This window comes from Misgurnus anguillicaudatus, chromosome 7, assembly GCF_027580225.2.
Source record: "Misgurnus anguillicaudatus chromosome 7, ASM2758022v2, whole genome shotgun sequence".
In the NCBI taxonomy this organism is placed as follows: domain Eukaryota; kingdom Metazoa; phylum Chordata; class Actinopteri; order Cypriniformes; family Cobitidae; genus Misgurnus; species Misgurnus anguillicaudatus.
In genome coordinates this window covers 32,614,255-32,641,966 of record NC_073343.2, presented here as the reverse complement: position 1 = coordinate 32,641,966, position 27,712 = coordinate 32,614,255, and the positions used below count along the sequence as shown (strand labels likewise).

At 38.3% G+C, this 27,712-nt stretch overlaps 3 protein-coding genes across 8 annotated transcripts; all 3 read left to right on the top strand.

Annotated features, from left to right (window-relative positions):
* The first annotated feature begins 1,892 nt into the window (after positions 1-1,892).
* On the top strand, positions 1,893-10,684 carry LOC129417804 (myotubularin-related protein 9-like). Of its 2 annotated transcripts, XM_055172634.2 has the most exons (11): positions 1,893-2,304; positions 3,412-3,462; positions 4,045-4,153; positions 4,837-4,962; positions 6,870-7,043; positions 7,692-7,909; positions 8,001-8,162; positions 8,242-8,383; positions 8,608-8,828; positions 9,824-9,975; positions 10,163-10,684. In XM_055172634.2, the coding sequence occupies exons 1-11, from the start codon at positions 2,120-2,122 to the stop codon at positions 10,342-10,344; spliced, it is 1,722 nt and encodes a 573-aa protein (XP_055028609.2). In that variant the 5' UTR covers positions 1,893-2,119; the 3' UTR covers positions 10,345-10,684. The 2 variants fall into 2 exon arrangements, with proteins under 2 accessions (XP_055028609.2, XP_055028610.2); XM_055172635.2 differs by lacking the exon at positions 3,412-3,462 and having other exon boundaries at positions 1,894-2,304; positions 10,163-10,682.
* A 383-nt stretch (positions 10,685-11,067) lies between these two features.
* On the top strand, positions 11,068-16,581 carry tdh2 (L-threonine dehydrogenase 2). 2 transcript variants are annotated; one of them, XM_055172636.2, is made up of 9 exons: positions 11,068-11,508; positions 11,709-11,850; positions 12,487-12,529; positions 13,509-13,579; positions 13,790-13,939; positions 14,090-14,262; positions 14,662-14,752; positions 14,856-15,125; positions 15,208-16,581. In XM_055172636.2, the coding sequence occupies exons 2-9, from the start codon at positions 11,718-11,720 to the stop codon at positions 15,351-15,353; spliced, it is 1,077 nt and encodes a 358-aa protein (XP_055028611.1). In that variant the 5' UTR covers positions 11,068-11,508; positions 11,709-11,717; the 3' UTR covers positions 15,354-16,581. The 2 variants fall into 2 exon arrangements, with proteins under 2 accessions (XP_055028611.1, XP_055028612.1); XM_055172637.2 differs by lacking the exons at positions 11,068-11,508; positions 11,709-11,850 and adding an exon at positions 11,944-12,106.
* Positions 16,582-16,915: 334 nt separating this feature from the next.
* Positions 16,916-26,954, top strand: srrm1 (serine/arginine repetitive matrix 1). Of its 4 annotated transcripts, none has more exons than XM_055172018.2 (17): positions 16,916-17,059; positions 17,596-17,685; positions 19,889-20,011; positions 21,679-21,849; positions 21,934-22,028; positions 22,143-22,331; positions 22,449-22,646; positions 22,765-22,881; positions 22,962-23,137; positions 23,284-23,364; positions 23,779-23,865; positions 24,025-24,166; positions 24,427-24,519; positions 24,613-25,389; positions 25,471-25,645; positions 25,906-26,082; positions 26,196-26,954. In XM_055172018.2, the coding sequence occupies exons 1-17, from the start codon at positions 17,039-17,041 to the stop codon at positions 26,205-26,207; spliced, it is 2,724 nt and encodes a 907-aa protein (XP_055027993.2). In that variant the 5' UTR covers positions 16,916-17,038; the 3' UTR covers positions 26,208-26,954. The 4 variants fall into 4 exon arrangements, with proteins under 4 accessions (XP_055027993.2, XP_055027991.2, XP_055027992.2 ...); XM_055172016.2 differs by having other exon boundaries at positions 26,189-26,954; XM_055172017.2 differs by lacking the exon at positions 23,779-23,865 and having other exon boundaries at positions 26,189-26,954.
* Positions 26,955-27,712: the final 758 nt, after the last annotated feature.

The following is a 27,712-nucleotide window of genomic DNA, read 5'->3' as shown; positions in this document are numbered from 1 at the left end:
AATTTAGTTCAGTATACAAGAGTTTTTAGGAAAGATTTCTACATTTTCATGCAATATTTGTATGATAGTATTACTATTAGAGCATGTAAATGTTGCTTTTAATATAACAAAATTTGCCATGGTGATTTTTTTTAGTAGATTAGTCTGTGAGTTATGAGAAGAAACAGTTGGACCAAAAGGGCACAAAAACTAAGATATAAGGAAGTGTAAAAGAAACGATTTCATCTAGATCTACATTTTAACAACAGCAATAATAAAATACATAAATATTTTATTTTAAAATGTAAAAACAAATTTTACCCAATAACATATTCTTATTTGGTATTGATTTATATATATCATGATACTTTACATCAGGAGCGTCATGTGTGCAGAAATTTGTGCATAAACAGACATTAAAATAAATATTATGGAGCGTTTACAGTCTTGTCCATGGCACTCCCACTTACTTTACAACCAATCTGAGCCCTCCTTGCCCTCATGTTAAGACCACTAAAAAAATGTGTTGGCTAACCTTTATATAAAATACTTCTATAAATTAATTCCATTAGAATAATGACATATTGGCATCATATAACATCTAAAATGGGATTTTGTTTTGTTTATTAACGTTATGTTTAATGCCATCAATGCATTTGCACAACAACTGCGTTATGTTATACAATTAATGTAATTTTATATCCATAAAGTATACATGACATAAGCAAAAGTCAGGTGATTGATTTTAAGTTCAACCCTGCAAAAGCAATAATGCTGTAATCTACACTTTGTTTAATTGTAACTTTTCTTTTAATTGCAAATATTAAAAATTTTGAAAAAAATGTTTATTAAAAAAATATTAGAGGAATGTATTTTTGCACTAAATTTTACCTTATATAAGCATATATCGCCCCCTGGCGATTTCTGAGGTTGTACCAAGATAAATCCAGAAATCTATAATGTTAAACTGTTATATTTTCAATACATCTTATAGACAGCGGAGGTTAAGCATTTTTGACAATTTTTTAAATCTTTAGATAACAAAATGCAGCAGCAAGAGCCCGCGACTGCGCTCGGATGCTGATGACGTCTGCGACTGTGCGGACACAGAACTGATATTGTGCATATTAAACAGATAAAAAGACAAGTAACAGATTAATGGACGCTTCTTTGATTTGGAGTTTATGCAAAATAGTTTTGGCTAAAAAAAACATGACGCCTTTGCTTTAGCCTATTTAGGCATTTAGGTGATTTTTTTTCATGATTACAAAAAAACTGAGGAAAACAACAAAGCGATTCATCTTAAAGAGGAAATTATCTGAGAAGTGCTAAACAAAGTTACTTTCAACCTACAAAGTATCAACAGTTCTTAGAGACAATAGCCTTCCTCTTTAGAAAAAGAGAAGATTCAAGTTTTTTTAAGCAGATATTCAACATGAACCTGTCAAGTATCTACAAAAAATATGCTATAAAGTAACCAAACACTAAGAAACATCTTAAACATTTGGTTTTATTTGTGCCCGATTTAAATAACTTTGGGTCATTTTGAGACCTCCTTATAACTTGCGCCCCCTAGTGGGCCCCGGTTGTGAAACACCTGACCAAATAATCCGATTTTTATAAACAGTTATAAATCCTACAGATGAAAGAAATAATGGTAAAGCCTAAGCCTCATGTATAATTTTTTCTACAAATCATACATTTTGGTGTTAATCATTATTAATATGCAGACGTTTTGTTACACTTACAATGATGTCATTATTACTTCACAAGTTTTATTTTCTGAAGTTTTTGCACTATCTTATTTCATTATTAGAACGCTTGTTTTAGGAAAATAGGCAAACAATAAACAAAAGCCACAAAAGAGAAGAGGGTTGGGTTTAGAATGGCTCTTAAAGTATGTGAACGGAAACGAAAGTTGAGAAACAAACAAACTTCGAGCGAACAGACGCAGCACACCTCACGACCGCGCGCGCACACGCGTTTAGGGCGTTTATTTTGGTCAGATGTCGGTGTATTCATGATGACAACGTGCATTAAGATCAGTGGGTGGATGTTTTTAGGTGCTTAACATTTGCGGAAGACGGATGAAGCGCATGTAGCGGATCTTAACTCGGCGTAAGAATTAACAGATGGTGAAATGGAGTTATCGGAACATATAAAGACCGCTAATGTTGAAGATGTTACTCTGATACGACCTTTCCATCCACCGCTGAAAGGAACCCTGTGTGTTACCAGCCATCACCTTTTATTCTCGGATAGAAAGGAAGAAGGTTCTCGGCAACTTTTGCTTCTCCTCAGGAACATCGATGCCATTGAGAAAAGGTACAGAGAGACAGCTGTTGCCATCACCAGGAGATTCACTCTCATCCATGCATCTGCATTGGCCAATACTGAGAAACTGTAACTTTATTCTGATGATTTTATTCATATTTGATCAATGCTGCACTGTACAGAATCATTCTTGCTAAACGTCCTTAAAACTAAATATATATTTACTTAAAGGGACAGTTCACCCAAAAATGAAAATTCTGTCGTCATTGACTCCCTCTTATGTTGTGCAGGCCAGTATACATTTCTTTGTTCTGATTAAAACAAAGGAAGATATTTTGAGAAATGCTTGTCACCAAACTGATTAAAGGCCCCATTGACTTTCATAGTAGGAAAAAATTATACTATGGAAGTCATTGGGGTCTTTGAACAAAGAAATTAATACAGGTTTGTAACAGCATGATAGTGGGTAAATGATGACAGATTTTAGGTGAACTATCCCTTTAAGAAGCAAAAACATTGTTGATTTCAGAGAAATCTAACAGAATGGTATGAAGTTTATGCTTAAAACAAGTAAAAGATGCTTGTCACTGTCATAAAAAATGGTCCAAAGTGGTCACCGGGGCAGTACCATTAAAAAATATCCTAATATGTATCATTTAGGTACAGATATCAATGTCTTTGGTACCAATAGGAACACTTTAGGTGCACGTGCACCTGTGAACTTTTTGAAAGAGTACTGCCTTTTTTTACTTTTTTTCCGACAGTGCATGCAAGGGGTCAGACAAAATAGTTTTTTTCTTTTAAATTCAATTATTTTTCTTATCGCTTTTTCTTGCATACGGGCAAAAACATCACACAATTTCTATAGATATTTATAAAAGCAAGATATAATCTTTTATCATTTTGCTTCATAAGTAAATATATCTTGTTTTGGGATGTTTAGATTGTGAAGACAGGTGTGAATCATGTGTTAAATCAACTCACAGCTCCTAACCTGTCATTAATCGTGAACTAATAATTGATCCATACATGATTGAATCTATGGGTGTCATTTAAATTGTGTGTAATAACTACATCAGATGAGACATCAGACACTGTGTGAATTTAATTCCTGCATCTAATTCTCATCTACCACGGTTTCTTCCCCCTGCGTGTCAGTGTCGAGAATCTTTTCGGATACCCCAGCTACACATCTAAAGCAGGCCCAAGGTTTGATCAGCATACGCCTGTGTTTGTGCCCGAGCTCTGCGGCAAAGTCTTGTTATTACTCAAAAGAGATGCTTTTTTTATATTGATATATCCATTTTGATTTGCAGTAATCAATGGAAAGCATTTTAAATCAGCATTAAAAAATAGCTAATAAAGAAAAAACTAAAAGAGTTTTTGCTTTACTCTTGTGCTTGGCATTGAGTGTTTAAATAACATCATATGGCTTTAACATGCTTTTTGTGCTTTAATAAGACATACACTAACAGTCGCTCTGTCACGCTTCATATTTCGGACATTATAATAATATCTACAGCACACCCTATATATAAAACATTGCTGACGCCATCACTCAGTGTGCAAACCATGTACTTCAGATATAAGAGTGTTTGTGGTAACACCATTAAATGTCATGCATATGAGAGTCTTACTTTCTCAGCCAGCCTTTCTTGTTTTTGCTTCCTTCTTCCGTCTCTTTCGAGGCCCCTATGGGGATAAGTTTGTGGAATTTGAGACTGTGAGAAACATGAAGGCGTGTGTTTTAATGTGTGTGTGTTTGGGTATTCGTATATGTGTCTAACACAGGGCTCAGGGATCGTCTGGCACTGTTACTATAAAATGTAAGGACCTGCTTGTCCTTCAGCTGGAAATTCCTGGAATGGAGGAATGTCTGAACATAGCCAGTTCTATAGAGGTACTAACTTTACTACTCATCATGCTTTCCAAGATGAGATATTACTATAGTAATATAGTAATATACAGACAGACAGATCACCTAATATGTCACCGAATGTAATATTAGTCTCAGGTGTCCCCAGATCTGCCTGTGAAGTTTCGGGTCCAAATACCCTATAGATCATTTATTGTACCATGGTGAAAAGGCCTGTTTTGGGAAAAAGTGCTGAATTTGTGTGTGTCTCTTTAAATGCAAATGAGCTGCTGCTTCCCTCTGTTTACTGTTAACTATACCGTAAACATACACGTTTTTAATAAATCAATCATCTTACTTCACTGTTCTTAATGAGTGTGTAGTAAGAATTATATAAAGAAGATTTAAAATAGAAATTATGACCTAACTGTGGTTTTTGGACGGTTGTGGGCGGGGCCTGCACAAAGTGACATCAGTTTGCTCAGAAAATGCCAACGGTTTTTGATTTAAAGAAAAGAAGTGGGCAGATTTTTATCATTACAGGGTGGCAAACAATTATTTTCAAACAACATATAAAAGTGAATTTTTCATATTAGGTCACCTTTAATATTTTTTAAAGTATGCATCAAGTTTACATCATATAGGAGAGGATAGTGTTAATTCATATGTATTGAGTCCAGCACTGCCTCATTGACAGTGAACCTTGATGTTGTTTCATGTCTCTGTAGACTCTCTCGTCTTTGGAAAGTGTAAGAGAGATGTATCCCTTCTTCTACAGACCTTCACATCTCTCTCTTCAGGGTCCATGGGGTCTGTCTTCAACAGAGCAGTATTACAAGCAAACAGAAAGATTGGTGAGCTGGTTATGATGACCACACACTTTCTCTTCCTCTCTTCACTGTGCTTTCATGTCTTTCGTTTTCATTTTCTTTTCTTTCAGTTCGGTAACCGTATTATACTCTAAAGTGCACAAAACAGATTATGTTCATGATTCTTACACTTTCAGTACAATCCAAATTTTACTTAATGCAATCTATTGTTTTATTTCCTTAAAGACAAACAGGAAGCACTTTGTTTGCCACAGGAAGACATGACTGACACTTACAGTGACAGGAAATAAACCAGCGTGTACTCAATCTCAAACCGTTGCAACTCTTTCTCTGTTATCAGTTCCTATTTTTTACCTACACACTCTTCTTTGTTTTAGCTCTTATTCAATTTCTTTTTTTGTCTCCACAGCTGTCCTTTAAATACCTGTGGGTGTTACCAAGTTTGATTAACAGTGTTGACAGTCATGTATGTGAGAGAGAGAGAGAGAGAGAGAGAGAGAGGGAGAGAGAGAGAGAGAACGTCAACACTGATACTCTACCTTGGTAACAGAGTTTTATAGCAACGGAATTGACACTGACAAATATGGACAACAGGGAATCATGATTTTTTAGCTATATTTAAAGCCAAAAATATAAATTCTGTCATCATTTACTCACTCTTATGTTGTTACAAACCTGTATAAATGTCTTTGTGCTGATGAACACAAAGGAAGATATTTTGAGGAATGTTTGTAACCAAACCGATCAAAAGCCCCATTGACTTCCATAGTATTCTTTTTCCCTACTGTCAATGTCAATGGGGCTTCTGATCGGTTACAAGCATTACTCAAAATATCTTCCCTTTATTTATGGGTCAATGACGTGACATTCATTATTTTGTGTCCGTATGGATAAATTAAATGTAAAAGGGTTAAAATTTCAAAATAAATTTGCAGATTACTTGCATACATTCTCTTTTTTGAAGTCTAAAATTTCTGGTTCTATTTCATTTTGAAAGAATGTTGTCAATGTGGTGTAACCGGTCTGTGTCAATTGGTGTAATTTTAATTAAAATATAAATATATTAATAAAAAATGTGGAATAAAATAATTATATATGATTTTTTACATTAATTTTTACATAATTTGTCAAAGATTATTTAGAGAACAGAGCTGTTTTCAGCTTATGTCAGGAGAAATATTACAAAAACGCATTCAAATTTACATTTAGATATACTAATAAAATTATATTTAATTTTTTTTTGATCATACGCTGCATGCCATTAAGGTGTATAAAATATTTAATATTTCTCATTCTGTGGAGCAATTCGAGGTTACACCACTGGACATTTTCAGGTCCATTTAGTCTTAACTTTCATAAAAATGCACTGAAAAAATAATGATTCATTGAATTTAATAAATGTTTTTAAGGTAAGTGGTTGCAATCAATTTATTTAAGCTACATTTAAGCAAAAGTTTTATATTTTATTTTACGTTACTTATCTTTTTTGTTTAAATGTAGCTTAAATAAATTGATTGTAACCACTTACCTTAAAAAATTGATTAAATTCAATGAATAATTTTTTTTCAGTGTGGTGCAAATGTATTTTTTATTGCATAAATTTAACGTAAATACACTGTGCATTGAAATAAACCCGATGCATGCTTTTATAAACCCTTATACAGGTTGGTACAACATGAGAGTGGGTAAATGATAACAGAATTTTCATTTTGGTGTGAACTATCCCTTTAAGACAGAAAATATCATATTGTTATGGCCTGTAACATCTTGTGATCTATGACAATGAGTACCAAATATTAAAATAATTAAAATTATACAAGCAGAGAAAATAATGACTTTAGACCTGCATTTATTCAGTATAATCACCTTTGTACATTGTTGTGTAACTGTGCTTACGTTTGTTTGTAATATTTGCATGTGTGTGCGAGCAGTGGGACAGCTGGAGGCTCAGTAATGTAAATTCGGACTACTCTGTATGTCCGTCGTATGCACGCACTGCCATTGTTCCTCGCGAGGTGGATGATGACATGCTGATCCGCTCGGCACGGTTCAGGCAGGGCGGCAGGTTTCCTGTACTCTCCTACTGTCACCATAGGAACCGAATGGTGAGCCAAAGGGGTTTTCCTCAAATTGTGACCCCAGGGCTCCAGACTGCCACCAAAGGGGGGCTTTTTGCCACCAAAATTTGAGATTGTGCCACTGAATTTTACATCCAGTTGCACATGTGCGACCAGTAAATTTTACATTATTTTGTGATTTGACACTGAATTGGAAAACAGCACATTGTACTTTCTGCATCTATCATTAAAGTATTTATTAGTAATACAGTGGAAATTAGTAGAAATGTGAATATTTGGATAGCATGTTGACTTACAGTGTGTGCCCCTAAATCTTCTGGTTGCGCCCATAAAATTTTCAGTTGGGGGCCACTGTGCTCCTAGTAAAAAAAGTTAGTCTGGAGCCCTGTACCCTGTCTGTGAAATCCAGGGTAAAGTATCATAAACTAATGATGAGATGAGGAGCATTAAAGTTTGATTTCACATTGATTTCAATCTTTGACATGACCTTGCACAGTCAAAATAAACGATGTAGGATGATATTATGTAAAAAATAAAAAATAAACTTTAGCTACGTTTTCACACTGATGCAGGGTAAAAATTTCCTGTTCAAATGGCACGATTGCCTTGATTTATAAATAATTATCATCATGTTTAATTGTTCTGTAAAATATTAAAGTTATTTTATTTGGCTAGGTCATCATGCGAAGCAGTCAGCCTTTGACAGGAGCCAATAGAAAGCGATGCAAAGAAGATGAGCTTCTTCTCCAGGCTGTGATTGGTGGGTCAGAATTGGGTTACATCGTCGATTTGCGTTCGGCCCAGCAAGCCCAGCAAGCCCGGATGACAGGAGGAGGATTCGAGTCTAAATCGTGCTATAACCACTGGAAAAGACTGCACAGACACCATGAAAGGTGAGAGGAGGAATTGTTGAGCAGTATTGTTTGTAGTATGACACACCTGATCTCGAATTAGATCTCCACCATATGTGTGATGTGTATTTAGGGGTAAGGTTCTGCAAGAAAGCCTGATCAAGTTGGTGGAAGCGTGTGCTGATTCATCTCACAGTGTGGACCGATGGCTTAGCAAATTAGAGAACTCCAAATGGCTTTCTCACGTTCACAGCGCTTTGTCCACCGCAGGTCTTGTAGCAGAATGTGTGGAGAGGTGAGCATATATGTAGTGACTACCTTAGATGTTCGAAAACGTATGCATGACTTTGAGATCACGCTGGTTTGTTTTGCAGGGATGGGCACTCTGTGCTTGTTCATGGCTCGGAGGGAACAGACACCACATTGCTGGTGACCACACTGGCTCAGCTTATCTTAGATCCCGCCTGTAGAACGCTTAATGGATTCCTTGGCCTGCTGGAAAGGGAGTGGATACAGGTAAACTTGGTTTTTGCATGTGGTTATATGTGTATACTTATGACATCATTTATATGTTAGCTTTTCGATACAATCTTACATTTAAGTATTTTGCAGATGCTTTTATCCAAAGCAATGCATTCAATCCATACATTTAATCAGCATTTGCATTCTCTGGATCGAACACATGACCTTTGCATTGCTAACGCAGCGCTAATAAAATGTTATTATTTGTTTCCTCTCAGGCTGGACATCCGTTCCAACAGCGCTGTGCTCATTCGGCCCATTCTCACGCCCGTCTAAAACACGAGTGCCCATCTTTCTTGCTGGTGTTGGACTGTGTATGGCAGATGTGGAGGCAGTTTCCCCTGGCGCTGGAGTTTAGCGAAGCCCTGCTGCTTCGGTTGGCACAGGAGGTTTATGCATCTGACTATGGGACCTTTTTGTGTAACAGCGAGCAGGAGAGGTGAGCGCACTTTGTCCTTATGTGAAATTTGTTGGTTTAGTTTTGTATGTTGTGTACTTCGGTAGATGATGCATAAAATGTTCATGGACATTTTTTTGTAACATTACCCAAATTTATATGAATGTATAAGAGAAAGTGTATATTGTTGGTTCTGTAACTGCAGTCAACATTTAATTTTTTGTCATTTTGAATAATTTTTTGCTATCAATTGTTTAACTGAGGTGTGATGAATGACTTTAAAATACATATGTTTTATGTAGACTCAATCTAAGGTCCAAAATGCTGCATGCATAAATAAATGTTTTTTGGATAGTTTTAGATAGACCTTTTCACTTTGCCTTCACCCTGAACATTTATTTTGTTAGCATTATCTAACATGAACTAACAGTAAGCAATATACATTTTTTTTTTAGAATTTATCTTTGTTAATGTTAGTTAATTTTTTGCAAGAACTACTTTTAACAGTAATGAAGAGTTTCGTTGCAAAACGAGATAACCACCGTTTTGTTAATTGTTCAGAAATCGCGTTTTTTGGTTCTGCATTCCAATTCATTTCAATGCAACTGCAGTTGGTTTGTTTTGATTTAAACCTTCATAACTTAAAAAATACAGCTAAGTAGCACCATAAAACAAAATAATAACACGATAACATAATAATAAACATGTTTTGACAAAAATGTTAAAAAATGGATTTATCTCGTTTTGCAACAAAACTCTTCAGTTACAAATTGAAAATGTGTTAGAAAATCCTAAAATTAACATGAACTAAGATGAATAAATGGTGTAGAAGTGTTGTTCACCGTTAGTACATGTTAACTAACAATAACAAATAAAACCTTATTTTATTTTTTAAAAACAGATGAATAAATACACTACAGCTTTAATGTGCATTTTTCAATTTTGTTGTTGTGTATTAAATTATAATCTTCATCTCTATAATTGTTTGTCCTGTTTCTGACTTTTTTCTATACCTCTGGCTGTGTTCGTGAACTAAGATGTGCTTTAGGGGTGAAGGAGAACACACACTGTTTGTTTCAGTCCCTGTTAAAGCCCGATATAGTAGAGCAGTACCTGAACCCACTGTATGAACACACGGATTTGGCCATCTGGCCCTCAGTGCATCCTCAGTCTTTACAGCTATGGACAGGTGAGTCCAGATTTAAACACACACACACACACACACACAAATACAATGCGGCAATGCACTTTTAAAGGACATTATGTGAAAAGACAATAAATCCTAAATCTAGTTTCACCAGATTTTTTTGGGAAAATCACGCTTTCATCCTTCAAGTGACCGAGCACTTTTTATCTATTTATGGGTTTGTGGTTAGGTTTGTTCCTCAGATGGACTGAGCATGCTCAGAATATGGAGGAAGCTCGGGAGGAGATTCTGAACATTGTAAAAGAGAACCGTCAGAGAGTTGGACCCGACCAGACCACTCCCACATCCAGTACACACTGTGAAACCTTCACCCCATTCGAGAACCTCATGGATGAGTTGACTATATTTTGACATCATAGTGCAAAGGACATTTTAAAGTTCATCTGACCAAACTGAATGTTTTTCATCAAGCATACGGTCATTTAAAAAGCTATCAAACATTATTTGCCAATTGGATGTTTTATTATTAAAGAATAATCAGACATACTGTATGTTAAAGACCATTTAAAGATCAGACATATTGACTGCCTTCTGTCTGACCATCAGTTAAACTGAGTAAAGGATTAATCTTAAAATGTTTAGATACACATATAAACTATATGCTACAGTAACAATACTGTAACAAATACCAAGGATGTTGTTTTAAATTCCATCTATTTCAACCAAAAATCATAATTTGATGTAATTGACTGTGTTTTTCATAAATACTAATGGAGCCATATGGGATTATTTCCTTAATCTGAATATGGAAATTACTCCAGTACTAAATATTGATGCAAACAATCCCAGTTAGAGGGAAGCAAATACATATTATTGCGCCAGTTTGTATATGTGGCATTTTACTGTGTTCCTCAAATTGTTACAGGAAAAACATCAATGATGATACCTTATCATTATAAACTGTGTAACGCACTGTTTGAAGTTTTTATGTTTATGTTAATTGTTTAATTGTACACTTTCATAAATGGTTACAGACATCTAAATGTTGAATTGGGGTAAGTTTGTTTTGAACACTGACCAAAGGGGTGATTAATTACATTTTGGGCACGTAACCTGTGATTTTATGCATTTAGGAAAAATATATAATATAATAATGCATATATATTATCCTTTATAAAGTCAAGCTAGGTACACCGACACAATAACATCTCACTAGCCAATGAAGTCCTCAGGATTAAGCCCCAGCTCAGCTAAACTCACCCAGACAATATAAACCCAGAGAGGGCATCCTGTCAGCAAGTTTAGGTCGCTAATGGCGAGTCATTATCATGAGACCGCATACATTTCCCAGCATTCTCTGCGCTTACCACTGTTTATCCAATGGTTGTTCTATGCGCTCCTCTGGCAACCAATCGAACGGTAATCCGTTAATTCTTACGTTTAAATACCATGAAAATCCCTCTTATCGGAGTTATTTCATAATTTGCCACCTCCGAAAAACACAACACAGAAATAATGTGATTTCGTAAGACACGTGCTTTACATCGACGCGGATTTCAAGTTTTGATAGTGAAGGTGAGTTTTTTTTCTCTGAAAACTCTTTTTCAAATGTGTATAATTTATTTTAGTATATTATGTTGCATTTATACTGTATTTTTAAACGTCATCGTTGAATGTGTCGTCACACCTTTGTAGTTATAGTGGTTTTAAACAAGAAAGCTAAAACAACTTAGCATTTGAATAAATAAAAAAATATATAAATTCTGAACCGACAGATAGACGACATGCTGTCAGGTGTGCGGCTGTGTGTCCGCTACTCGGTCCGTGGCATGAGTTGGTCACCGCGTCAGATCAACCGATGGCCGCGCGACCAGTCTTCCGAGCCTCCCACGGACAGTCCTCGCGTTCTCATCACAGGTGACATTTGGTTTGCTTTAAAGCATTTGTTTTACAATTTTGTTATAAAACCGCCATCAGTTCCATCACTTCTGTAAATTTTGTTTCTAGTGCCTCGTAAGAGACAATGGTTGGGAATAAACAGCGCTGAAAGCACCCCGCGTGTGCACAATGGAGCGCGCCACTGTTTTGTGTTTGTGTAATAACGTGTAAAGAGAGAGTAAATGGATTTTCATTGGATGTGGAGCTGGAAAACAATAATAATAACAACAATCACGTAACTGTCATTTGTCTGCCTCAATTATTTAAAAAAAATCCTTAATTTGTACATGCATCAAAACTAAATAATCTTTTTTATTATTTATGCACTCTATTGTGCTTATCTGTACACAATTACATTTAAGTATTTGGCAGACAAAGTGATTTAAAGTGCATTACAAAATACACATTTATATTAGTTTGTGTCTTCCCTGGGTTCGAACCTACAAACTTTTGCACTGCTAATGCAATACCACTTAGCTACATGCACCATAGATAGTACTAATTTGTCTTATTTGTTTTCTTCGGTGTAAAGTGGGGGTGATTGTTGCTTTTGAACATTTGGTTGTTTCATAGTCTTTGCTGCTTTAGATGAAAGTGTATTCCTCCTATTTTAAGGTGGCCTGGGACAGCTCGGAGTCGGATTGGCTCAAATGCTGAGGTTAGTGAAAAGCTGAAAGATTCAGCATTTCTCCTGCAGCATTAGAAATTCGTAAAATCAGCCTAAAGTGTCAGAATATATTGTAGAAATGCATCATTTTGGTCAAATCAACATATGAAGAGTTTCGTTGCAAAACGAGATAACCAGCGTTTTTTTAATTGTTCAGAAATCTCGTTTTTAGGTTGTGCATTCCAATTGATTTCAATGCAACTGCAGTTGGTTTGTTTTGATTTAAACCTTCATAACTTAAAAAATACAGCAAGTAGCACCATAAAACAAAATAATAACATGATAACATAATAATAAACACGTTTTGACAAAAATGTTAAAACATTTATCTCATTTTGCAACGAAACTCTTCATATATTTTTATGTTACTTAAAGGTGCAGTGTGTAATTTTTAGAAGGATCGCTTGACTAAAATGCAAAATAATATACAAACCTAAATTATCAGGGGTGTATAAAGACCTCTCATAATGAACCGTTATGTTTTTATTACCTTAGAATGAGACGTTTTTATCTACATACACAGAGGGTCCCCTTACATGGAAGCCGCCATTTTGTGCAGCCATGTTTCTACAGAAGCTCTTAATGGACAAACTTTTTTAAGTTGTCTCCAATCATGACATGTTTGTCCTGTGGTGGCTACCGTAGCTTCTCTATGCATTTCTCTATGAGCTGTGAACTGAGCTGTTGGTTGCAATTTGGAACCTCACCACTAGATGCCGCTAAAATGTACACACTGCACCTTTAAGTTAAACAATTTTAACAAGTTATGTCATCTTATCAGTAAAAACTTAAAAGAATAGGTTGAATTGACTTCTAAACCAAGTTGTTTTAACTTCATGCTGCAATTTTTATGCAGTTTAGATTCTCATTGATTGAATATGCTACCTTTGCAAAGATATTTGCAGTAACCCAATTTTGTTTGTGTCAGCATTTGGTTGCCATACATCATATTTAACACCTTTTACTTCAGGCAGCAGTATGGAAAAGAAAACGTCATCCTGTCGGATATTAGAAGGCCTCCTAATGAGGTTTACAACATGGGTATGTTAACTTTCAGACAGATGTATGACTTTGATATGGGCAGGAGGTTGAGTCATGTGCTGTATCGTCATGTGCTATTAGACTAATGCTGTAAAAATATTACGTGGCTCTCCAATTTTAACTCTATGAATATTTTTTAACGTCATGGCCTATAGTTGGCTACATCACTAAAACCTATAACTAAAACATCTAATGTGATTCACCTCACAGGTCCGTTTGTGTACGCTGACGTGCTGGATTATAAAAACCTGAGGGAGCTAGTTGTGAATAACCGAATCACCTGGCTGGTCCATTATAGTGCTTTACTTAGTGCTGTTGGGGAGGCGAATGTGGCGCTCGCTCGCACCATCAATATTACAGGTGTCACTGTCGCACGTTTTAAGCATTCATGCTATATGACCACTAATGTCATTTACACATTAAGGTTTACAACTTAACAATGACTTTCAACATTCTCTGTTTCTCTTGTTACCTGTCCCGTCCACTAAACCCTCTTTTATACTCCAATAGGTCTGCATAACGTGTTAGATCTGGCCCTAGAGAACTGCTTGCGACTGTTTGTGCCCAGTACAATTGGAGCATTTGGCCCTTCGTCACCCCGCAATCCAGCTCCTGATCTATGTATCCAGAGGCCTCGGACCATTTATGGAGTTTCCAAAGTCCATGCTGAGCTGATGGGGGAAGTAAAGATTTATATTATTGTTTTAGTTAGTCGGGAAAAATATTCATATGTAGAAAATTAATCAAACTGCAGTCTGTATTAAAAAAGCATTTACTTTGTTTTCCCACCTGCCAACGTGTCTCACACAGTCTGCAAAGTGTTATTTAGTCTTTATGATCTTGAATGAACTGTACTTTTTTGGAGCCACCAAATTGGGCGTTACAAATTAAAATTTTAAAATTGTATTAATCATATATAATGTCTCCGTTGCGAGACATAGAGGCAGATTGACAACAAAGTTGCTGCATGTGAACTGTTTCAACTCATACAACATGTCTGCTTACTTTCAATATAAAAATTTCTATTCATTATATGTGATTCTAATATGCCAACATTTCTAACCGTGTTCATTTTGGATCAGTATCTCCACCATAAATACGGTCTGGATTTCCGATGCTTGCGATACCCCGGGGTCGTTTCTGCCAACACCAACCCAGGGGGAGGCACTACTGGTAACCGGAATCTATCATTTATTTCCCTATTTAAAAAGACACATTAACTTTCAGTTAAACATAAAACGCACACCTAATCTCATTGTATGTATTTTTTCCTCAGACTATGCTGTCCAGATCTTTCATGATGCCCTCAGCACAGGCCGGCATGAATGTTACTTACGCTCCAACACTCGGCTTCCCATGATGCACATCTCTGATTGCCACAGGGCTACTGTAGAGTTCATGCAGGCCCCTGAGAGCCGACTATCCCTTCGTACTTACAACATCGCAGCCATGAGTTTCACACCTGAGGAAGTGGCAGAGGAAATCCGCAAGCACCTGCCCCACCTGAAGGTCACGTACAATCCTGATATCATCCGACAGACTATTGGTAAAAACGGCATGAGTGAATGAATAAATATATGCATTTTTTTATAGGTGTGACATTTTAGCTAACTATGTTTCTTGTATAGCGGACAGCTGGCCAGAGCGATTTGATGACTCTAATGCACGTCAGGATTGGGGCTGGAAGCCTGCGTACGGACTGGCAGAGATGGTCACAGACATGTTAGCCTCCATCCATAAAAAGAGAAGCAATGCAGGACTACCTGTCAGCTAGCAGGTTCTCTCAGAGACACAGTTCATTGGCATTTTGGGACCCTTTTCAAACATTTAGTGAAATAGGGAGCTAAGTTTCCTCAGGCCAGGGGCCTCATTTATAAAGCGTGCAAGCATGCAAAGGTTGTGATCTATAAAAAAACGAACTTAGTGGGAGAATGGGCTTGCATTGCGGGATACGAGGATAATTCATGTACGCACACTTGCAGGTGATATGTGATTTATAAAGGGAACATTGCTTAATACTTTTTGGCGCATGCCATTTTTGGCTTTTGTGCATATGTAGACTTTTAGTAAGGATCCTATGCACAGTTTTATAAATGAGGCCCCTGGTCCCTTCATAAGATCTCTTTAAGAGTCCTCATTAATCAAAAGAGTGAAAACTCTTACAAATGTACAAAACACTGTCAGATTCTCATAAAGCTCAGGGGTCTTTCTCTTTCTCCCTCAACTATTTTTATACAGTGTACATAAAAACAGCAATAACATATTTCTTTCAGTTTAAACATTATACTGCAAGTGTAAGTTGTCCAAAATGTATACAATAAAAAAGGAATAAAACACTACATTTAAATAGCTAGGTCAGCACTTGAATAAACATCTAGCACCTTAAATAGTGTGATGCTGTTACTTTACTTTCCTATTTCTAATCAATTAACTTTTTTGCAAAGATGAAATCTGCTCTGAATTTTTCATGGTCTATTTGTAAAAATATTGCTCTAGATCAAATAGTATCAAATGCATAAGGAAGTGAAGCTTTATTATGATTAAAATATGATAGTGCCATATAGATGCTGGCGGTGTTAAGCCATTTTTATTACATTCTGTTAAACTCACAGTTTCTGTATAGCCTTGAGGCATTGTGATAATAGGTATCTGGATTTACAATGCAAACTGAGCATATGATAAACTATAATAGGAGCCAAAGAGATGTTATTCAGACTGTTACCCATGCCTAATGGAAAGGACATTTGCATTTTCATTAACTATGCTTCAGTTTGTAGCGTACTGATGCAGGTAAATAAAAATTAGTCCTAAAACAATATGTAAAGTGGATCATCTCACTTACACAAGCAGGGTGTGATTTTTGGACAAATGGATATTGTGTTGAAAAGTGAAAATGCCTTAATTTGGTGATATCATTTAACAAAGTTACTAATTAAAAACTGTTGGAATATTGCAGTGTATTTCAAATAAAAATAAATGACTTTAATACAGTAAATTATTTGTTGTGTTTCTGTTTGTGTCGTGTTCAGACAAATTAATAATGGCATGAATGTAATGCAGGTAATAAAGAAAAAATAAATTAGAGAACAGATTTAAACAATTTCGCAACAAAGGCAAAAGTAAATATAAATAATAATGTTAATAAATAAATAAACCTCATAAAGAAATATGTTTTAAATTCTTGAAACAAATAAAACAATTAAATAAAACAATTTTATTTGTTTCAAATAATAAAACAATTATTTGAAACAAATAAAACACACAAACAATATGATGAGAAAACTATGACTGAAATAGTTCACATTAAATAACAATTTGTAAAGATTAATCGGACGCAGGCTTGTATCGGGCAGCTTCGGAAGTTTCAGTCACGTGGCCTCCCATCTTCCGGAAGTGAGGTAAAAGCTGCTGCGCCATAGTGGATTGTGGGACATCGTGCCATATTGACACTCGACTGAAATGGACGCGGGGTTTTTCCGCGTAAGTTTTAATTCCTCTTTAAATATTGCACTAGAAAGTTTGAATGTGATGTTTAGGTTGCATTAGTTATCGGTTCGTCGACGAGTTGTGCTTTTTAACGATGTATTTACTGTGTTTGTTGGAATGTGACTGTAATGGCGGCTGCGTTAGGGAAACTGAAAATAATCCAGAGACGACGACAACACGTTTAACATGATTTAATAAAAATTACGGGGTTCATGTCATATTATCACTATTATTTATACAAATAAAATCAATTATTGCATTATTACTTAAGCTGTGGCCTGTTTACGTATTTAGTGTTATTTTCCCGAGTTAGCATAATGTGCCTTACTTACGCGAGGTAACAGTTAACGTTAGGTAACAGTTAGACATTCAGTAATGTTTCAAAATGGTAATAATAAATAAATGTAATAGTATGTTACTCTCAAACACTGTAAATTTTATTCTGAAATGTGACTTTTTTATTAAGAGAAAATAAATATAACATTTCAGTCAGTTTTTCATGTTTTAATTGTGAATGGATGTTGTTTCAGGGCACCAGTGCGGAGCAAGATAACCGCTTCAGCAACAAACACAAGAAGCTGTTGAAGCAGCTGAAGTTTGCAGAATGTCTGGAGAAGAAGGTGGACATTTGCTTAACCATCTGCTTGATTGTTTTACTGTGACTCTCAAACATTACAGCACTAAAATAAAAAAGTGTTTTAAAGCAAAGTCCTGGTAAAATCCCTTAAAGCGACAGACAGTTCAGCGTCAAATGTGAATTACCTAATGATTTACCCACCTTCAAGCCATCCGAGATGCGTATCATCTTTCAGACGAACACAATTGCAGTTATTTTAGTAAATGTCCTGTCTCTTCCAAGCTTTATAACTAGGGATGCACCGATATGGAAATTTGGCCGATAACTCTTTATATTTGCGGGCCGATAACTGATATATATATATATATATATATATATGTATGCCGATAAATATTCATATTAATTTCACAATGAAAAACTCCCAGACCGCGGACATCTTGTCTTTGCGCTAGACTAGCATACTCTTCTTAAGCCCGCAACATGTGTCATCTTTGTGCTATGTCACAGAAAGCACCAATCAAAACTTCACATGGCCAGCAATGAGCAAGTGAAGTAGTTCAACAAACCAAAATAATTCATAATTTAGCGTCTTTCATTTATTGGCCTAATTTTGCTATCAGACCGATAACCGATAATATTAAAAATAAGCAGTTATCGGCCTATAACGATATGTCGGCCGAAATATCGTGCATCTCTATTTACAATGGTAGAAAATAGGGTCCATGACTTTCAAGACCAAAAAAAAGTGCTTTCATCCTTTACAGAAGTTATCCAGTTATCTTAAAAGGTAACAAGGTGTAACCTTGCTCTCACTTGAAATGTGCCCCACATTTAGTATATGAATTTGAGGGTATTGGACTTGGAAAGTCCTTGAACGGTAATTGAATTTGAAGTTAACCAAGGTGTGGGAACCTTGGCTCTCACATCTGTCTGAAGTCTGACAAAGAGGCTGTTTACACTTGGCATTAACATGTGTTTTCGTCGATCGGATCACAAGTGGACGACGTTAATGCCAGGTGTAAACGGTGTTCAAAACGTTTTGAGCTCGTCCACTTTCGACCACTTTCAACCACATCCAGAGGTGGTCGAAACCACTTTAGATCTGATCGCTTTGGAGTTGCGGAACGCACATGTGGTTGAATGCGTTCAAACAGCCACACGCGACCGCCTTCTCTCCGCCCATTTATCTAATCTGAGGTATTAAACACAAGGTTTACGTCTTTTTTGACTTCTGGCATGAACATTTGGTGAACAGCGCTATTTTTAGCCTTTCATTAATAAAACTAAGCGGCTGATCTCCGTAGTTTCGTTTTGAAAGCGTGTGAAAGTTGCGCGATTCTATTTCATCAATTGCGCTGAAAATTCAAAGAAAGCTCTTACATACTCATGTACAAAACACTGTGCAGCATGTTTACTTGCTAAACAAGCAGTGCACTCCGACATAATATTAGTTTGCGTCCATATAAACTCATAATTCCTCCCGCTCGGGTTTGAATGACAGCAGAGAGACTCGCCCACCGTCTCACAGACCACCCCCTCATAGTATTCAGCACAGAAGCGGTCGAAAGTGGACAAAAGAGACGGATTTAAATACCAGGTGTAAATGTAATCCACTTGTGATCCGATCGATGAAAACACATCTTAATACCAAGTGTAAACAGCTTCAAAGTAGTAATCCACATGTATGATTTATTTGGTCTTTGTTTTTAATGGATGTGTGGTAGCAAAATTATACCAAAATCCTTTAGGGAAGTTGCGCCACTAGGTAGACTAAAGTCCTATCTACTTGAATGAGGAAAGATCAATATCTCTAAAATCGCATGCAAAAATCACAATAAAACAACATAATTCTGACCAACAATTAAACCTGACGGTACCATCATTTTGGTTTCTTAAGCTTAAATTGCATTAAAACATCTTTTCTTGAGTCATGTGCTACTGCGCATGTGCAGAGATTGTCAAGCGTCTCGCGTGACTGTACAGAGCCGCCCCCCAGAGAATCGGGATGATTGATGATGATTCGTTCTTTTAACTGGAAGGCGGGACTTCCGTCGCCATATTGAGCATTGCATTGTCCCCTATTCATAGTAATAGGAGTGCTCAATGTTGTTATTTCCAATGTCTTTGGTTGTACTTGCATATCAAATTGTTTTAGCACTTAAGTCTACATTTTATCACTGGTGATATATTTATCTCATGTATTGAAGTATCCCATCTCTTCATTATTGCGTCTGATGTGCTTTTAGGTGGACATGTCCAAGGTCAACCTGGAAGTCATCAAACCCTGGATCACCCAGCGCGTGAATGAGATCCTTGGCTTTGAGGATGATGTTGTCATTGAGTTTGTCTTCAACCAGCTGGAGGAAAAGGTAAACTCGACTCCGCTCTTCCCGTTGTCCGTTCACACATGTTGGATTTATGCATTAGATGTTGGAGAATGTGAGATGGTTTGAAGAAGTGTACAACCTGTGACAATGATTTGAAACATTGCATAGACGTAACAGGCAGAAATCGTCTAACAACAAAACCTTTAAGTGTCTGTCTGGTTTAAAAAAAGAAATGAGGGTAAAAAAGGATATTCTCTCTCTAAAGTTTTGATTGATGACAGCGTTGCTTCTGAACAGCAATGTTCTAATGTTGATGTGATTTATGATTTAAAAGGCCTGAACCAATATGGATCTTATTCCTTGCATCGAAGTATAGCACCAACTCCTAATTAGATCTCATCTGAGTCCAAAGTCTCTCTGAATCCAACTCTCCCTTGATGATGAGCTTTATTTTTTGAGGTGAGTTATTAGCAGGGCTTGACATTGTGTCAGTGGTAGAGTCATTTCAGCGTTATCAGACTTAAATTTAGTAGTACAAAACAAAGGCCTGAACTGACAAAATTACTTTATTTAAAAAAAATAGCATGTGAGATGGTAATGCTGTATGACATCAGGGTTTTGGTTGTGTCATATAGGTGTTTTCTTTGCCCAAGATATTAAGTCAGGCATTTATGGGCTCTGTAACAATGTTTAGCTCAAGAATATCTTGGTCATCCCACATAAAACAAGATTGTGTTAGGTTAGCTAAGCTTTCTAATGATTAGCTATTTTTCAGGATGCTTTGGCTGGGATTCCAGAGAGGTATTTGCTCAATGATCTCACACTTTTATTATACGCAAAAATACATGTCTCCTTACTCCATCATATAAAAGAGGTGCTTCCACTTCTCGTAACACTACAAAACTTTTTAGGATGAGGGTTCTCAGTCTTGCTCCTGGATGTTATGTCTGTGCAGAGTTTAGTTTGTAATTTCCAAAACACATTACTTATTTGTGTGACCTTATCTCTCCGGTGTATGGATGATCTCCAGGAGCATTACTGATCAGCCCTCTCGTAGGACATGGATCTCATAGGTTTGTTTTCCTCTTTTTTTGATGTGAATAAAGCCTTTTCCATGCCTTGTGTACTCATTATTGCTTGTTCGTCTCTTGCAATTTAGATAAATGATATAGCATTAAACTCAAGGTGATTGAGTGTGATGCAGTAGTGAGGCGGAGGCCAGCCAATGGAGCGCCTTTCTCCGCCCCCCCAGCCCACAGAGCCTGCGACACTCACACTGAAGACAACCGGACTGTTCTTGCTTTGTGGGGTTTTGATACACTCTGTTTGTGGACTGTAATGTTTCTGTCTCTCAGGAGTTTTGATATTGCACAGACAGCCCTAGCGGTGGGGAGGGTGTTTATTGCTCGAAGATTTCTCAAGGGTTTGTGAACTAGGAGGGTACATCTCATTTCAAATTGTAATATGTAAACATGTAATGCATGCAGAGGGAGGTTATTTATCTTTTATTCAATTGCATCTTATCTTTATCACCTTGGTTTAGAAGGTAAAAAGCAGTGGCTCACAGGTACTGGGCTCTTGTTTAAAAAATAAAAAACAGGTCTTAACTGATGTTCAGGTGTAGGTAGTCTTGTTCTTCTCAATCTATGTCCGTATTAACAACTTTGGTTTCTTCTCCTCTCTCTTCCTTTCTGATGTTTGTGTTGCAGAATCCAGATGCGAAGATGATGCAGATTAATTTGACTGGGTTTCTGAACGGGAAGAACGCTCGGGAATTCATGAAGGACCTCTGGCCGCTGTTGCTAAGCGCTCAGGAGAACATCGCTGGTATTCCGTCTGCCTTCCTGGAGCAGAAGAAAGAGGAAATCAAACAGAGACAAGTGATTACAACTAAAGTTTTATTATGGATGTAATATAGCTTTACGCTGAGTTTACATGTTACTAAGAAATGTTTCGTATTGTAGATTGAACAGGAAAAACTAGCCTCTCTGAAAAAGATAGATGACGATAAAAGAGAAAAGGAGAACAAGGAGCGAGCTCAGTCCAGAAGCCCTAAACGGTTTGTCTTTGCCCCGCTTTGCTTGACTTACTACTTATTTTGGTTCTTAATCATCTTGTTTATGATGCTCAACTACCCTTGATAGATTTTTTTTTTCATCTCACCTGTCTCCAGGAGGAAATCTCGTTCCCCTGTGAAGCGGGACCGTAAAGCCAGCCCTTCCCGCTCTCCTCGTCGAAAACCAAGTCCACCCGCCTCACCGCCTTCTAGTCCGCCCAATCAAAGAGAAGAGCCAAAAGAAGAACCGGACCAATTGGAGAGCTCCAAACCAGAACCACTAATTCAGGAGGCTTCTTCTACCAGGTAACTGTGATAAGATGTCAGTTACTAGCTGTAGTTAGTTTTAAACTACAAAAAGTAACTATTTGAGAAAATAACATAGATTTTAGAGTGACGAGTCATGTATTTTTTTTCTTGAAGTGATCTGGTGGCTGAGATGAAGCCAGACTCTGTGTCTGAGGTGGTGAAAGAGTCGTCCCCTGAAAAAACCTCCAAATCAGAAGACAAGCCCAAACCTAGAGACAAGGACAGAGAGAAGGACGGACGCAGAGATCGCCCACGTCACCGCTCTCGTTCCCGATCACCTCGATCTCGCAGACGACCCAGATCACGGTCCAGGTGAGCCTTTCTAAGTGTCTTCGTGGAAATTTGTTTGTGAAGCTTGGTGATAGGAAAGGTGTGCGATTAATCAATATTGATTTTTACATAACTTAACTGAAGTCTTTACCTTTTCCAGGTCGTTCTCTCCTCGCCGCAGACCGAGTCCCAGGAGACGAATCTCTCCGAGACGCCGGAGCCCCCCTAGACGCCAGCCACCCCCTAGACACAGACGCAGCCGTTCACCTGTCCGCAGGTTGGTACATTTTGGTGCTGCATAGGAACATTAAAGAGATTTTTTCCCATCACATCAACTCAAAATTGTTTGTCCACTAGGCGGCGCTCACGTTCCCGATCCTCTTCAGGCAGCTCTTCCTCTCGGTCTCCCCATAAAAGACCAGGTAAACGTGGGTCAGCTACCCCTCCCAGAAAACTTCCACGTCGTTCGGATCTATCCAGTCCACCCAGAAGAAGAGGCCGGAGCCCCTCAGGTCCAGACACAAGCCCTTCAGGTTACAGTCCAACTCTTCCTTAAGTGCTATTTGTAATTTGGATTTTAGTAAAAAAAAATCTAATCTAATCTGCAAATCTAAAATCATTTTATGTGCTCAATTTTAAGCAAAAATGTTTCTGACTGCAAAAACTTTGTAAATTCCAGCTGCGAGAAACAGAACTGGTGGAAGGAACGACACTCATTCTCCTCCAAAACCACCCAGACGATCCGATGTATCAGATTCTGGTGAGACTTTCAACATACATTTATGCTTCTCCAAAAGGGTTAGAAATGCAAGATTATATGAATTTACAGTAATTTGTGGGATGAGAAGCACGTTTGTGCGTTTATTTGGGTGACTTGATCAAAAGGAAAGGTTAGGACTTCTGCTTTCATCCTTCAAGATCAGTGTCCATAATTTTCTAGTTTTTTTTCCTCTACCTAAACACTTAGGAGTTTTTGTCTCACTTTCTGGATGTTGTATGCCAAAAGAGCTCTAATCTAAATGATTGACAGCAATCACATAGTGCACCCTTAGGTCAGGGACACAACAGACAATTATGGACATGGTGGCTGTGTTACTTGCACATCATGGGTGTGTTTGTGGGCACGTGGCTGTTTCTTGGGCACTTAAGGACCCACCACTGCTTTGAATTTCAGAGGAGGAGAAGTTGGGCGACGGGTCAATGGCAGATTCTGTTCAGCAGCGACGTCAGTATCGCAGACAGAATCAGAAATCCTCTTCAGGTTATCACTGGTTTTTTTATTTCAATCACACCTGTTTTTTTCTCTTTCCTCTTTCACATCTGTGTGCACATGTGCTTCCCCTGAGCTTGCATGTAGTAGTCATAATGATGGATATTGTTGTTTGATTTAGAAATAATTAGCATATTTGTTACTTTACAGACACAGGGTCATCCTCTTCCTCTGAAGATGAAGGCCCAAGGCAGAAGAACAGAGGCGCAGCTGCTAGGAATGGTGATGTCAGGAGACGGCGGAGCCATTCACCTGGCTCACCACGGAGAAGGCACAGAGAGGCATCCCCAAGGTAGCCATAATTGCGTGTTAAGTTTCTATTTTCTGCAGATTGAACAAGATGTGTTCTTGCACACGTCTGGCAAAGATCGGCCATCATGTGTCCCCAGAAGGTTTTATGTTTCTTTCAAATGAGTTTCATGGTCAGACCAGTTTTAGTCTTAAACCTTTGACATGGGCTGCTCTCCTAACGTTACTACTTACAATTTGTTATGAAATTCTGTATTACAATGATACATGGTAAAAACTCTATATTTTACTGTCTCTCATCAGAAAAAGACGTTCCCCATCACCTGCTTTCCGTAGACATCGCTCTCCATCTCCAGCTCGTCGCCGCAGGTCGCCCTCTCCTCCTCCAAGACGCAGGTAACACCCAGAGTTACTGCAGTATCTTGTGGGTTCCGTTTTTAAAGGTAATTTGACTGACATTGATCTTTTCTTGTGTTCCTCTTAACCTAGATCTCCATCCCCTCCTACTCGGCACTACTCTCCCCCTATCCAGCGGCGATACAGCCCCTCTCCCCTTCCAGCTCAAAAGAGACGCCCATCAGGGTCTCCCCCTCCTAGGCGCAGAGGTTCTCCATCACCACCCGTGTCCAAGCGCAGAGGTTCTCCATCACCACCCGTGTCCAAGCGCAGAGGTTCTCCATCACCCCCCGTCTCCAAGCGCAGAGGGTCTCCATCACCACCCGTCTCCAAGCGCAGAGGATCTCCATCACCACCCGTGTCCAAGCGCAGGGCATCCCCATCACCACCCGTTTCCAAGCGCAGAGGTTCTCCATCACCACCCCTGTCCAAGCGCAGAGGTTCTCCATCACCACCCGTGTCCAAGCGTAGGGCATCCCCATCACCACCCGTGTCCAAGCGGAGGCCGTCCCCATCGCCGCCCGTGTCCAAGCGCAGGGCATCTCCCTCACCAGTAGCCAAACGGCGCTCCTCTCGCTCCCCCAAACGGACTCGTGGTAGTAGTCCAGGAAAGAGGCGCACTCCGCCCTCTTCTGCTTCACCACCACCCCGCCATCGCAGAAGTTCTCCGAATCCCCCTGCACACCAAAGGGGCAGGGACACCCGTTCCTCTCCCCCTTCCCATTCTTCTCGAGTGTCTTCGAGTCCTCAGGCTCGATATGGGCCTTCTGGTTCCTCCCCGCAACGAGCAAGACGTCAGGCGTCGCCGTCTCATGGCACAAGACCCATTCGAAGGGTCTCCCGCACACCAGAACCACGCAAACCACAGCGGTACGTACTCTGAATTTTCACTGTTAATTTTTAAACATCCAGTTTGCTAAACTATGATCTTCGGTTTCTTTTCTTTTGTAGAGATTCTCAGAGCCCCCAGCCAGTAAGGAGGCAGGTGTCTCGTTCACCATCCGCTTCTCCTCCTCCGGCAGCACCGAAGAGAACTGCTTCAGTCTCTCCTCACTCTGCTAGTCGCTCCCCACCTCCACCTGCAAAGAAGAACAGCAGTGGGTCCCAAAGCCCATCACCTAACAAGGTACGCCTCACCTACACCAAACCCCAGTTCAAAAGTTTTGTTTATGGAACATATATCCAGTCTATACATCCGTTTGTTATTAAAAATGGTTGTAGAACTAGAAAATTATATCGTTCCTCATACGTACAGATTTAGAAGTGCTGATATGTACTTAGTTTAGTTTTTAAAACCTTATAATTATGGCTCTGCCATACTTTCATTTCTGCTCATCCAATTATATGCGTTTGTATAGAAGTCTAAACAACTCTTCATTTTTCCAGAACTCTGATGTAGAGGGTGGAAAAAAGAAGAAAAAGAAGAAGGAGAAGAAACACAAAAAGGAGAAGAAACACAAGAAGCATAAGAAGCAAAAGAAGGAGAAGAGCGGAGAAGAGAAAATTGAAGCAGCTATAGGAGTCCCCGAACAGGAGGCGGAGCCTGATTCCGATCAGAAAAAGGTGAAGTTACACAATAACGTGTGTATATAAATTAACACAATTAAAGTAACATTTGTCATGCCAGATTTTAATGAGTCAGACATAATTAATGCTACCTTTCCTGAAGGAATCAGACAGTGAAGTAGAAGACAGTTTGGATGATCTGGAGAAGCACCTGCGTGAGAAAGCTCTCCGGTCCATGAGGAAGGCCCAGTTGTCTCCGTCTTCTCAATGATGATCTCAGTTTCCCTCTACCTACACCTGTTTTTCTCCCCCACTCTGCATTTTAAATGTTTGATGTTGGTTTAGCTTTAGAATGTACAAATTGTTATAATTCACCCTAGAATTTGTTTTCGTTGAATTCATTACTTTTTTGGCACATTTATCGCTGGGGAGTTTTATGATGTGAAGCTGATGATGTTTCTTGATCATCTTTTGACACTGTCAACAAACTAACATTTTTTTAGCCCCCAACCCATTCCTGTTCCACTTGCTTTTATTGCTATGATAAAACGTACAAGTAAAGCTCATATGCGGTTCTGAGATGATGTGCAAGTTAGCCTATGGATTCTCTAACTTCAGCAGGACTTTTTTGAGAGTTTAGTTTGCATGGACAGCAGACCCCTGTGTGTTTGTCCTCTTGTGTGCATGATCCATAAACCAAAACACCCAGTGAGCCGAAAGAGCCGATCCATCTGTCCGTTCTGTTCATTCGAACATTGCGGCATTGCTCTAAAGTTCGCTGTGCACATAAGAACGAATCCGAAGCGTTTGTTTTCATCCTTTATTTTTTGCATTTTATATTTTGTAACCTAAGTTGTGTTTGGAATTGTTGAACCCTGCAGTAAATCCTGGCTTTGAACAAAGTCGCATTAAAATGAAAGAAATCGTTATTGTCTGTTATTATCTGCTTTACATTCACCCAGGCTCGGGGCTTTTCTTCCCACCATAATGGTCGATAATTTGATTTGTTTCCTTTTAGGCAAAACACACCATGAGATTGTAAATGACAAGCCAAACCTGTATGGTGACAATTGAATGCATTTGCTGCTTTGCATATGTTTTACAAGTCCATTGTTTCTAGAAGGCTCTGTGGATGCCTGAGCCGAGTCCTAGGTCTGGTGATGACACATGATAATCAACTGCTTTATGCGTGTTATCTCGTGTTTGTCACCCTGGCAACACTTGAAGACATATCTTCAAAGTTCAGCGAGTTGTTATTGTGTACAAGCAAAAATAACCAGGTTAACAAGGACTGATCTACCAAAACAGCCCAAGGCAATCGTGTTTATACCTCAATTGTTTTTTTTTATAATGCCACCTGCTTCCCAGCTGGCCACAGGCCACATGGGATTACATAAGTGTTTAACAAATAAACATAGGGACTGTCCCTTAAGCTCAGACCAGGTGAAAGGAAACACTTATTAACGGTGATCTTCAAGACACTGCACAAATAAACAGCTCCGCTTCTAGTGGGAAGTTTTGCTGTTTTATAACATCACATAACAACCATTTTAATATTGGTGTTTTTCATTTGCATTTATGCATTTATACAAAGCAACTTGCAGTGCATTATGTCACGGATCAGTATGGCGTGGTTTCCTGGATAGGGTTTAAATTAATCCAGGACTAAGTCTTTGTTATATTAAAC